The following is a 14,310-nucleotide window of genomic DNA, read 5'->3' as shown; positions in this document are numbered from 1 at the left end:
CTCGCTCTTTCTGCAGTATATACTATGGTATGTAAAAAAATTCTTTAAAAAAATTCTTTACAGACAAGTGAATGACCCGTTTATTTGTTTAAAGGACAAGCACATGACAGGCCTAAATGTTGAGCCCTGCTGTATACAATAGTGCATGCTCCCACAATGCAATGCACTCAATATGACCTTCCATTTTTGAAAAATATGTGTGAAATATACTTTGTGAAACATTATTCCAATTTAAAATAACTTTTATATTTTAATATATTTTAAATTAAATTTATTCCTGTGAGGGCCAAGCACAGTGTCATATGATCCTTCAGAAATCATTCTATGCTGATTTGGTACTCACAAAAAATGTCTTATTATCAGTTAAAAACAGTGCTGCTAAATATTTTTTTGAAAACTGTGATACATTTTTTCAGGATTAATTGATCAGTTCAAACGAGCAGCCTGTTTTGTTTTGTAACAATATAAATGTCTTTGCTGTCACTTTTGATCAATTTAATGTGTCCTTGCTGTATTAATTTCTTTTAAAAATATTAAATCATACTGACCCTTTTGTATGGTAGTGTATATAACCATTTTTATTTATTTTTTATTTATTTTTTATCATTTATCAGTCACAATTACATGCACATGATGAGGTAATGACAGCATGAACAATAGAATACTACTAGTTAAAATGTTTATTGTTTTTGTGACTTTTAAAATAGTTAGTTTTCACTGTGTACTGTGCGGAATACAGTGGCTACGTCCGGAATGGAATACTATGGTTCGGCTTAGAGCGAGAGAGCTTGACCTCAGCTTCTGTGTTTATATGGATAATTTTTTGCTGATGGTGTGTTTATTTGAGAAGTACAGACAACAGACCACAATGGATTCCTTATTCAAAACTCAGCAATTTACTACTGAAAATGTGTTTGCTCTGTATGCTGTATTACACTAAAACCTGGTGCATCAATCATAGTAGATTTTTTTTTTTTTTTTTTTTTTTTTTTTCATGGATTACTGATGAGAGTTCAGGCTAATGCTGTTCATTAGCACAGATTCCAGCAATGTCGTCATGTTTGTAAGATAGATACCATTCCTGGACCAGAATTTGATCACAGAGAGTCACTTCTGCTTTCTGGCATTCTTCAGTTACATATTCAAATGTGCAGTCAGGCAGAGTTAATAAACAGCTTGAGTCACTCAAATTAGACGTGTGTGTGGGGGGGGGGGGGGGTCCAGAAGGATCCAGCATCTGTAATTAAAACACACACAGAGTTCACACACTTGGCCAGCCACATACTAATTCACAAATGTGCACTCATACACGCTCAGTTTTTCAAAGTAGGCATGCTCAGCGATACAAATACTCACTGCCAACATGTTGCTCACGTATACTGTAACATTAGATGTCCTCATGCAGTCAGTGTGCGAGATGAGATGAAGTTGAGCCTTTTTTAAAGTGAAATTTTGAACTGATTCCACCAGAGACTGTATCCTCCCTAAAGCACACACTATAAATAGTGTCTGTGTCATTCTGACTGAAGCTCTTGAGCACTGTCGAGTTGTTAAGGAGGTCAGAAATGAACTGCAAATAGAACAGAACACAGCTCCAGTCACTGACATGAACCTTCTACATGAACATACAGCTACCACTGTTATTGAAATGTACAGCATGTTTTGCTAAAGCATTACGCTTGGCCTATTTGAATAAACTGCAAATTTATAAACACTATTTAGAAAAATGCTAATAAATTTGAAAAAATCTCAAATGGCATTTATTTATTTGCCATATCCCATATATTAATATGTATCATGTCATAATTATGATTGTTTATTGCATTCAAGTATAAACTCAACGTTTTAATTTTTCTTGCTGTCTTGTCTCGTGTCTGTTCATAAGAGTCATGCATCACTTTTTATGGTAAACTGTAAGCGCTCTGCAGCTGGCTGAGAGTTTCACTAGATTTAAATGTAAGTTTATGTATCAGTCAGACTCTGCAGTTCTTAATCACACTTTCCTGGCACTTTTATGGCCCCAGAAACTTTAGTTCCATTTGATGAATCACTTTTCAGCAGAATTCAGTGGCTGTCACTCTGTCAGTGGCAGTGCATTCTGGGAGTTGTGTGATTTCTGTGATCGTTTAAAACCTGGTGTTTATTTACAAATCGCACCGGCTTTCATTTCCAAAGCAGTTTTGATACTGGTTAAACTGGTTTTAATAGTGCTTACTAGCAGATTGTGGTAGGCAGGAATCGCACCTGATATTCCGGTCCTATTGTTTTTATTCCAGGTCTGCATGGAGCCAGTGCTACCACTGGATGGATTAAAGTTTATTTATATAGAAAGCTAATATTAAAGGGCTGAAACTGTTTGGGGTTTTTCATAGACAAATAAGAATCGTTTGTACGGCGGTGTGTGTTTGTGTGTGTGAACAGATGGCACAGGTGATGTCAAAGACTCTTTGCAGGTGGTGTTGGGGAGGGGCTACAGACAGACTGACAGATGGATGACAAAAAAGCAGGGAATTGACACAAACACACACACTCCCAAACAGAAAGGTCATAGAAGGAATAGAATATAGTTATTAAAAGAGTATTGTAATTTGAGCAGTCTACTATTAGTACCACTGCATTTATCTCTCAACATGATATCCGTGATTAAATGTAGACTGCTTATGTGCTGAGGAGGCCAGGCCGTATGTGTGTGTGTCCGTGTTAGGCGAGCATAAGGAGTTCGGTGCCATATTTTCCCTGATGAGTTTGGATTAGTTCCCTCATGCTGAACAGGAGGAGCAGTGTGTTTCAGTACTTACTCTAGTCTTAGTCACTTCTCTTTTCTCTTGCCTCATCTCATCTCTTCTCTCCTCTCCTCTCTTTTTTTAATGGCAATTGTATTTAATTAATGTCCTCCCAGAGGTCTGTGTTTGAGATGTGTACGCAGGAGTGTGCTTGTGCTGCTTTGTTCTCGTGGACGTCTGTGTGCAGCTGCCACCCCGGCATGAGTGCACTGATCTGGGTTAATAATAGGCAAAGGCCTGCTGTCTTCGGGTCCCGTATCTCTGTCATACTGTATACACACACACAAACCCAGAGCTAATATCTCATTGTCAGTCTGTTCCGCCATTGGATGAGAGTTAGTTTTAACGTGGAATTTCTAAAGTAACAATAATCAGTTGTTCTGAACTGCTCCTTATAACGTATATCCTCATATTATGTGCTGCCCTCATCTGTTACTTGTGTCTGTTTCCCTCTTTCCGTTTGTGGGTACGGAAACTTCATTGTGCAACATATCCCAGGTCTGTAGTCTTTAGCCAGTGGTAAATGACTGTCAAATTAATAACACAACTCCTCTCATCTCTGGGGGAAAAAGAGAGTGTGGAAGGGAAAAAACAGAGCTCTGGGCCAAATACAGCTCGTTAAACACAATCAGAGAACTCTTCTGAATCCAGTGGAAACCTGGTTTTGTGTCATCTTTCCGTACAATTACAGTTTCAGGAGCATAATTTTGAGGTCTTGGCGGAGGCGTGCAGCAGCATTGTGGTCGGTCCAGTTTGCAATGCTGTGGTGTTTGGCTGCAGAGATGTGGCATGGTGCAAAGATCCTTGGGAATTGATGTGACAAGGGTGTGCTCCCTGACTAGGAAACTCCAACTCAGACTTTTTCATTCTCTTGCATGACATTTTCACCTTATTTAGTGCACTACGATTTCCGCGATGCGGAAAACACGGACGGAATCGCGGAATCCAGTCTTAATAACTGAATTTACTGTATAATGCGGAATTTAATGGAATTTGTCACATTTTTGATGAATTAATAAAAAGCAGGGCAGTACACTTAAATCAAATTGCAATATAAACTAGTGTCTGCATTTTACTGTTTCATTTGATAAAACTATCATCATATATCATATATCATACCCCTGGGGGATTTTATCAAAAAGAGAAATAGCGAGACTAGATCATTTACTCGGGGGGATTGTGAAGTACCATTTAGAAAATCTTCGTTTGCACAAAATGTCCTCTCTATTAAAGGCTGCACAAATTGGAACAGTATGCTAACGGAAGTTAGAGATAGCCCCACTTTTGTTTAATTTAAGAAACATCTTAAAAGATGGCTGAATAACAATCAAAAATGTAATCATTAAGTAAGAAGGTAGAATTTTTGATTGGTAGATTTATTGATATATTTATAATAAGCACTTTGGGATGTCTATGCACAGGCATTTATGCACTTTAAATAAATATTAGAATAAGTACTCTATAAGGTATAGGAACTTTTAATGTTTTTTAGCTCTATATGTATATTTGTTGATATGCATGTTGTTTGTTTGTATTTGTATATGTCTGGGACTACGGATGGAAATTAGCATTGTGCTAAATCCGGTGTATTTACGTTCAACTTTGATTTGTACGTTCATGAATATGCACTGTCCCATCTAAATAAATAAATTCAAATAAATTCAGATAAACACACAAACTCAAAGGTCTTCATGGCAACCCATCAAAATAAAAGTTTGGTTTAGCTTGAAATTGTGACAGAAATATATTAAAGTTGTACAGTAGAATTTAGCTACGTCTCAATGTAATAATAATACTAACATTAATAATAATAATAATAAATTATGATTAAAGCTTTATCTTTTAAGGGATAGTTTTTCTTCTGTTTTAATTTTAAGAGTAAAGCTCTGTTGTGCAGCACTTTGTGTTACAAAAAAGTTTGTTTAATTTCATATGATTAAAAGATAAATTACATAAATGTTTTATGCCAATATTTGATAGAAAAAAAATTAAAATAATAATAATATTTCTTAGAATATTTGTATTCAATTAGTTGGACATGCTTTTTTATTATTAAAATTTAACTCAACCATTAAAATGGAATCCAGAAAACCCTAAAACAGAAAACACAGAATTTGGTAAAAATAAAACGAAATTTGAAAAGAAAAATAAAACGTATTACATAGGGCCCTAAACAAGTATTTTTTTGTTAGACTTTTAATAAATTGATAAATATGATTTCAATTAATTAGACATGCTTTTTGATTACTAAAATGTAATTCCCAAAATATTTTAATGGAATTTGGGGGAAAATAAAACTGATTTCATAGGGCCCTACTTATTATGTGTGTATTTTGAGTGGGTAATAAAACGTTCTTTCTGTTTTATCTTTTTTTTTTTTTTTTTTTTTTTTTTTTCTCTGTAGCCTACTATTGTTTTGTTCACCCAAACTGAAAATTAATTTAATTCATTTTCTGTCTTCTGTGTAGCAAAAAGATATTTTGAAGAATGTTTGTAACCTAACAGGTTTAAAAAATTAAAAAAAATTAAAAACATTTTTCAAAAATCTTCTTTTATGTCCCACAGAAGAAAGAACAGGTAAATAAATATTGGCTATTAAATATTGGATACAGGTTTTGAAAAGGCACGAGGGTGAGAAAATTGTGAATTTAAATGTTTGGGTCTTTAAAGTTAAGTTCGATATTGTTACACTGCTAATATTGTTCTTTGATAAATTGCTTTATTTTTTCTCATTTGTAAGTTGATTTGGATAAGTGTCTGCTAAATGGTTAAATGTACTAGATAATTCTGTTTCGAATGGCATAATTAGAATTTTGCATTTATTTGTTTTGTTGGCAACTTTGCTCCACTGTCTATATCTAAATTACTGATTCAGAGTTCCTTAATGAATCTAGTTATAGAAAGAAAGTGTGTATTTGGGCAGAGGAGGGAGGCCAGAATAATTAAGGAGTGCAGCATGTGGCTGTGTATGCACTTTGTGCTTTGATTTTATCATCTTAGTTATAAGGACGTGCTCCTCCCGAACTTTCATTAGGAACATTTTGTTTTATTCACCTGGGCTAATCTACTCACTTGAAGAGCTCAAGAGTATTTGTTTATTTATTTTCCATAATTGAAAAACACATTAAAATGCAACAATCGGCTTGAGTTCTTTACGGCACCTACACTGCTATGCAGTTTTTCTACGCTGTACTGATCGTTAAAGCGAGTGAGTAATCATGTAAAACACGTTAAAGAGGTTGCTGAAGCCTCTGGTCAAAGAAAATGGGGGTGAATCACTGGCTGACTCTTTAGATGGGGAATCCACAATATGATTCACAGATCAAACTAACTGCTCCCTTGTGCTCTCTCAGCCACCGCTTGCTTCTCTTACTTAGACTCTCTTTTTTAGAGTTGTGTAGTTTACATTTTTGCCGAGGTCATAAGGTGATGTAAAAAATAAATTAAAAAAGAGCACCCTGTCATCAAACACAGTCTAGATTTCACACTCTATAATTTTGAAGCTACAGATCAGTTAATTGAAACATCTGACTTGGGTTTCTTTTTTTTCTAAATGGAAATGGATGTTCTCTATCAGTTGCTCTGGCTGGTGAGGTCAGTCTTACCTAGTATAATACTTTCCATCATAACACAACACAGTCGCTGCTTTGAAAATGGAACAAAAATATATATATATCATCAGGATCATTTCAAAGTTCCTGTTTTAGGAAATGGGTTCATTTTTTTTTAACTTTTGCAATTTTGCAACTCTGTTCATTTCTAAATACAGTTTAAAATGTTAGTTTATTTGATTGTTATTTTCTAGCAATATACATTTAAGTAAAATGCACAACATTTTTAAAACTATCCCAGAATTGGTAAAAGGGTTGCAAAGTTAGCTTAAATTAAGCTGTCACTCAGTAGGGCTAGCTTGTGTGGGACCAAATGTTTGTATTTCCCTTAAGTTAAAAGAAAAAAATAAATATTAGTTTGATCCAGTAACCAGTTAGTCATTATTATTGTCAGGTTTCCCATTTGTGGTCATTCAGAATGTGACAGCCCATCTGAATTGATGCCTTGGTTAACGGTCAGCCAGTGCAGCGGCTAGTCCAGTGATTCACAGTCTTGGGGCAGCACCGTCAAACAATATCATTTACCCCAGCTCAGAGTTTTGCTGTCGGCGAGCTCTCAGACTCAGACCCTGTATATTATATGTTAATAAGGGATGGCCCCTTCCACTCATCCACAGAGGATCCCCTGTTTAAAGACTCTACGCTGAGACTCTCAAGCGTTATGCGAAAGAGTTCGAGATGAATCATGCTTTCTTACATGTGGGGAAAGATGATGTTGAAACCTCTCAAGTCAGTTGCTGCTATATTGCGATATATTGCACAGTAACTTCCCGTATTTCACTGAGTCAGATGCATCGCTAATATCGACAGAGCTCAGGTCTCAGTTTAGACATTTACTCCCTCAATATGTTGTTGAGATTTGTACTTTGTGCTGTGTTATATTATTCACAGTAAGCAACTGTAACGGGAATGGAATAACTTGTGAGTCCAGAGTTTTGGATGCTCTGTCGTGAGGTGACTTGCTTTCCAAACTGGTCCAAACATTGAACAAAGAGAGCACGCATTGAAACTGCAGCGTGTATGTGTGTGTTTGAATGAACATGAGAAACTACAGTGTGCTTTTAAAGTGTCACACAAAATGGAAAAAGTGAGAAAAGAAAGCTTTTGATCTGGGAGGAGACAGGAAAATAACGTTTTAAAATAGGAAAGTCCTCTTCAAAGTAGAGTAAATACCGTGGCAGATGACATATTAGACTTCTCTACAAAACGGTACCCTTATAAATCTGCCAATACCACTACAGATGCTGATTAAATAGCTGTCTGGATTTATTGACTGACTGTGTACTGACATACTTTTTTTTTTTTCTCTTTACCAGACGTTTAAGTGTGCGTGTTTAATGCTCCATGGCAATAGCTAAATTAAACCATATTGTGCCATTAGCCTTTTTTTTTTTTTTTTCTTTTTTTTTAAATTTCAAAAAAAAATAATCTTTTTTTTTTTAATTTCATTATTGCTTTTAAAGGTATCTTCAAAAGTTAATTGTTTATGGCACATTTAGTGGAATTTGCGCTATAATTCATTTATTTTGTTTAATGTCTTAAACACCAAGTCTCAAACACCTTTGATGAGAGTTGCAAATTATTGGATAAAGTGTGCAGAAGATGCTGACATTTACATTTACTCAGTATGTTTCAATTGTATCAGTCTTCTACAATGTGTGTGTGTGTGTGTAAGATTGTTAGATTGTTTATGCGGCGTGAGAGGCAGACAGCACGTCGAGTGGCTTTTAAAGCAGAACTCACAATCAGCCCAGTGCAGGTCTGCATGTGTGAAGTGTGTTCATGCAAGAGGAAGAGCCGCCTACGCCAACAGGATGATCTGTGACAGCGGCTGGGCATTTGAAACACAACACACTCACACAAAACCATCACAAAATAATAACATCAACCACATGAGAAATGTACCAAAACAGTGCTAAACTTCGAACACACAAAATAACTGTGAACAGCATAAACCTAATCAACATGAATAAAAACACTAATATAAGACTGCGCACAAAGCAACAAAAGATATAATCTTCAGTAAACGCAAATAACTAACAATACTTATGCAAATGTGACGCACTTAACCTGAACGATACTAAAGTGACGGCGCTATAGTTAGTCTCGTGACATTACGATTTTTTTTTAACACCAAAGAGTCGTAAGCAATCTCAAACATCAGTAGCGTTACATACTAAAGCACACTACACAACTGCTTTAAATATTCACCCTACATAAGGACTATTATAGTAGATGCTCATTATTTTGATTTACAGAGCAGATCAGCACAGTCCCTTATATGGTGTTCTGCCACTTTTTTGTAACACCCCCTCTTCCATATTTAACATTTAAACGCACATATTCTTTCATTTACCTTTAATGCTATTTTTAGCACCAAGCCCAGCTCTCTGTCTTTTGATGTCTTTTTACCAAATGACTGTTTATGCCGTTAAATACGTCTACTTGAGCTTGGCTCTAATCCTGTGTAGGCAATAGAGCAGCATATTTGTTCACTATGACTGAGCTCACCTTTTTTTAGTTCTGTTGGAAAATGTGGTGAAACATGGTCCATCCCAGTCAGTCATGGTTTGTCTGGATAAGGAATGCAGGGATTATTAACTCGCTTGCAGAGACAGGCTCCCAAATGAATGATACCTGAGGCCCTCTTCAACAGTCAAACCTGTTTATCTGATCCTCGGCTTTTTCCTCAGATTTGTCATCGCCTTTTATAGATGTGTTTTTTACTCCGATGACAAGCTTGGAAATCTGGTGATTGAATGTTGTGGTGAGTGTGTCAAAACTCGCCATCTCTCCTAAGGAACAATCATTTTTTCCACAAAGTAATGAACCGTCTTTGCCCTAGTTCTCTCTCTCTCTCTCCCTTTTTTTTTTTTTTTTTCATATATATAGGACGAACTTTTGTATTATGATTGTCGTTGACTAATTTTGTCATGGCAGCAATATCGTCGTGCTTGCTAAAACAAGACATGTTATGTGCTATATGAGAAAATCCACTATCCAGTAGAGCATGGGGAGATATGGTCACTTTTTTTTTTTTGCATTAATCAGAACCGTGCTGGGACAAACTGCTGCTTGCTTAACATCAGCCTGCTAAAGTAATTACCACACTTGCTTCACTGTCTTCTGGGATGGAACATGTGTTTTAACAATGGATCGATTTTATACAGGCATTTCATAGTGCTCTAAAAGCCCAAGCCAACAGGCGAGAGGAAACGTAATCAAAGGTCATTAAACTCATAATGAACTGATGCAACTGCCTGCACTAAAGCCTAGTAGTAAAAGACGCGGAGGATTCTTTTATAGCCTGTGTTGTGGTCATCTTAAAAGACTGCTGCTGTCAGAACTTACATACTCACACGCACAGACCCACATTCACAGTAGTCGCATACCAAAGTTCTTTTTTTTTCGACCCCCTTTTATTTGTCTTTTATTTCTATCAGCCCTCAAGGATGATGCCTGTACTCGACTTTACATAGCTCAACACTGCCCTTCAGTGGTTAGATACAGAAATGTTTTTAAAATCCTCAGTATGAACTTTAAAAAGCTCATACTACCGTTCAAAAGTTTGGGGTTGTAAGATTTATTTATTTTTTTAATTTGAAAGAAATTAATGCTTCTTTTCAGAAAGGACATGTTCTATTTCAAATAAGTTCCTTTGAACTTTGTTTCTCAAAGAATCCTGAAAAAATGTATCACAGTTTCCTCGAAAATATTAAGAAATGTTTCTTGAGCAGCACCAAATCAGCATATTAGAATGATTTATCATGTGACACTGAAGACTGGAGTAATGATGCTGAAAATTCAGCTTTGACATCACAGAAATAAAAAGTTAAAATTTGAAATTAAAAGTTCAAATGAAAAGTTTAAATTGTAATAATATTTTACAGCCTTAGTGAGCATAGTGAGACTTCTTTCAAAAACGAAACAAAATAAAAATCTTGCCGACCCCAAACTTTTGAACGCTAGTGTACCTCCTGCCATATCAGTCTTTGAAATGTTGTCTTTTTCACTTTTGGATTCCTCCTAAATGTAAATAATGTCTCTTTTTGTGTCTTTCAGTGAATGAGATCATAGGCAGAGACATGTCTCAGGCCCCAGGGGCTCATGGGGGCTCTCCATCTGCACATAGTCAGTCCTAGCCCACAACACACCACGTCAGACACGACACAGAGACTCTTTACAGGACTCCAGAGCTGGTCGACGAGATTTCACCCTATAGGCTAAAAACACCTTCCCCAGCGTGGATCCAGAAGCAATTTAAACAACAGTTATTACTTACTCTTGATTCATGAACACAGCTATATACTGTATGCAAAATCAGGTGTACTTTACACATGTGCAGACATGGTTGAGTGGGAGTAAACTTGGATTCATTCTCTTGGAAATAAAACCAATAATTCAGGGCTCTCTGACAGCATGATGTATTATTATTTGCGGCTTGCAGATTCACCCCTCAGATTGGCTAACTATGCAGTCGAGCACCCTCATCCCTGACCGGAATATGCAGCAATTCTACAGTCACTTTAGTGGGATAGCCGAGGGCTGCTCGAACCGTGATAGATGCCCACGTTTCGCCTTCTTACCAGCGGAAACGCCGCCTTTTTCAGTACACATTCTCCCAGTGCTGCCCTCTAGTGGACGGGCCCTCAGGCGCTGCACTGAGTCTGTAGTAATAATATGCAACATTCCACATGTCTAGTGACCTTTCTGAGCTGTAGATAATGTTTAATGATTGGCCCATTTCCTCTTCAGGTTGAACAAATGCCTTATATAGTAGCTGTGATCGTTAACAGGTTTTCTGCTGAGAATTTATATGAGTTTTTTCTTTCTTTTTTTGAATGAGGACATGGTTAAATCCAGTGTGTGTATTTTATACTTAGAAGTAGCTGAGCTTCATCTTGTGTTCTGGAGTGCTGTGAATTGTGTTAGTGCAATCTTACTTTCACAGTGCTGTGCTTTAAAAGTCGAAGGAATTGTTCTCAGACTCTAAAGATAACATGTTTGGAAAGTTGCATGGGAAGATGAACTCATGACCATAGACCAAAAGGTCTGAAGAGAATTAAGTCCATATATATTGATTATGCTGAGACTTGCTTTGTGCCTTCGATTAGAGAAAAAAATATGCATAAACATGCTTTGGACAATAAAAATAATAATAATTTAAAAAAAAAAAAAAAACATTTGCAGGTTTGATGTCAGGGAATGATTTTTTTTTTATTATTATTATTTTTTTATTATTGTAATCAACAAGTGAATTATCTGTTACTATAGAGTGACTTGCAAGCTGCTCTCAGTTTGTGTCCCTTCTGTATTCTAGGACTTTTCATAAAGGTTGAAAATCAAACAAGCGTCCAAACCTATCAGCCCATCTTAGACAATTATAGCGCTCCTATTTGCTCACAATTTGCTCTCATGTGGACAAAATCAATTTAGGCAGGTTTCCTCTGTACTTCACTCTTTGGGTCAGACACAGACGACGGACACTGCCAGAGCAGATGCCGTTTGATGCTAACAAATCTATGAATTTGTATTGGTTTCTTGCCTTAAAATTTTAATTTGGAGATTACAGTTGTTTTTGCAACTGTTTTTTTGTTTTTCATGAAAACTGGCACAATTCAATTAAGATTTTTTTTTTTTTTTTCTTATCTTTTTCAGTCTTTGTGAGACACACAGCTGTATCCATGACTGTTAATTATGTTTGAAAGAGAAAAAAACTGCTATGCACTATAAACCTGCCTTCTGCCTATAATAAAAAAAAAGGAAAAAAGAAAACCTTGATGCCTCTAGACTAGATGCTGTAGAGATGCTTCTTCATAGAGTAGTATGCCAGACAAGAGTTCTGTGTGTCAAGATGTGTCTGTTCATGCACAGAGCAAGCGTCTTAACGGTTTTGTGTGTATGCGCTTCTGTCAGTTTGTATCCAATGAATTGTAAATATTTGTTTTTGTATCTTTAAAAACCTTTGAATTTAAATGGTGTAAAAGCACACTGATAAATTAGGCTATGCAAGGATGGACAATAAGATGGTGTGACATTTTCAAACATACAAATAGCAGGTTCGTTTGTTACTCTTGCATCTATACTGTATGTAAGTATATATATATTTTGTTGTATGTAAACCCTTACATATATTGACAGGTGTTTTTAATGCCACTTTTGACTATTTAATTTAAACTATCAAATATACATAGGAAAGCCTTAAAATTCAATTTTAGAGAATGTGTGTCATATGGTTTGAGTTTGATTTAGGAATAGTGTTTTTTGAGAATCAAGACAGAAAAATAATCAAACAAACTGATGGGGAGTTCTGGGATGAAGCAGGGTCCCACGATTTGCACCTATTTTCACTCTTTAGAAACCAAAGATGGAACAATCTGTTCCCATTTTACATGCAGATGACAACGCAGACACCAGAACTCTATTTTTGATACTTTGAAATGGATGTCATTCCTAAAGTTTGGGTAGCTTGGATGGTTTGTAAAATAAAAGTACAGGTTCAGTTGATGTTTACGGAGCCTTGTATTGTTGTTTCATGTACATTTTGTATTTAACATTTTGTAATTTTTAAGACTGCAGTGCTTTTTGAAATTATTCAAAGGGAACACCGTGCGGCATAGGCTCTTCTGAGGTAGTGTATCAATAAAAAGAATAAATGCCCAACTGTCTATTGTGTCAGTCTGTCATTGTGACCTGAATTCTGCATGCATCAAAAATGAAATTTCTAAAATGAGTGAATAGGCTGCACACAATGGTCTTTCATCAGAATTTACTTCACCACATTTTCATCACTTTTAACATTAGAGCGGGCGCAGCCTTTGTAACTTGATTGTGTCGAGGTTTCCGGTCTCATATCCGCTTCTAGTTATTTTAGCTGTACAAAAACTCCGTTTTGCAGCTTGATATTGTAAACTGTTATTTGTTATAATATTATTTTAATTTATTATCGTAATCATAAACACGCTAGTTTGTAGCGCATATAAAATACCCTATGTTCAATGTCATCAGAATACAAATGAGAAAAGAAGAGCTGAAAACTTAAAAAACAAAAAAAAAAAAGATAGAGAAAAAGAACATGGGGGTAAGTAAGATATTAACCTATACATCAGTTACATTGTACACATTTTGTCATGTTATGTTTAAATAAGTTTCATACGAAATGTTAGGTAATGCAGGGTCCAAAGATGAGACGGCAAGTTTTAAAGTTGAGACACTCACACACAGATATAACGCATATTTTAAAAACATAATATACATAATATAAAATGTATATTTATTTGCAACAGTTATGTTAACAGCAATAATAAGACATTTCTGTCATAAGAACAGCTATTCAGCTGATGGACGCTGTGCTGCGTTGTCCCAGGTGAAAATAATGAGGAAATGACGTTGTCTTTCTTTGCTCCCTTCACCAGTGCAAAAAAAAAAAAAAATCAAGACGGTTCATAATTTTTTTTAACCTATTTAAATAAAAAAGGTAGATTGGTCTCATTTGAATCCAAAAAGTAAGACTGATTAGCCCGATTAGAATTGCTAGCGTGTCAGACTAGTAGTTCTTAAGAACTTAGTGGCTATATGTTTTTGCAACCGGCCACAAACTGAAACAAATCTAGAGTAGCTGCTATTGCATCATGACTATCTGCTTACAGTTTTGTTTTGTTTGTTTTTTCGCTTTGGTAGCCTACTATTTTCACAAGTAAGGTGTACATTTTCAAAACTCTTAGTGCTAATATCACAACAGAATCAAAAGTGCATTTCATCATGTTTTCAGTTGTGTTCAATTTTGTTTCATCTATATAAATGTTTAATTTACAGTAGGTTGCCTTTCATAATGCCATTACTATCAAACTTTCAACTTTCCGGTGTTGGTGTGACGGCGATTTCAGCGAGTCCACATTGCCTGCTGATCTGTGCAG

At 35.8% G+C, this 14,310-nt stretch overlaps 1 protein-coding gene across 1 annotated transcript in view; it reads left to right on the top strand.

The window, feature by feature from the left end:
- nfatc3a (nuclear factor of activated T cells 3a) overlaps positions 1 to 13,062 on the top strand; it is a 90,025-nt gene extending 76,963 nt beyond the window's left edge. The window contains exon 10 of the mRNA XM_084107523.1: positions 10,457 to 13,062. Within this exon, the coding sequence (XP_083963649.1) occupies positions 10,457 to 10,536 (80 nt within the window). The 3' untranslated portion in view covers positions 10,537 to 13,062. The remainder of the gene's footprint in view (positions 1 to 10,456) is intronic.
- The last annotated feature ends 1,248 nt before the right edge of the window (positions 13,063 to 14,310 follow it).

Source organism: Abramis brama (assembly GCF_963993115.1).
Source record: "Abramis brama genome assembly, chromosome: 3".
Classification (NCBI taxonomy): Eukaryota; Metazoa; Chordata; class Actinopteri; order Cypriniformes; family Leuciscidae; genus Abramis; species Abramis brama.
This window is presented reverse-complemented; position numbering and strand designations above follow the sequence as displayed.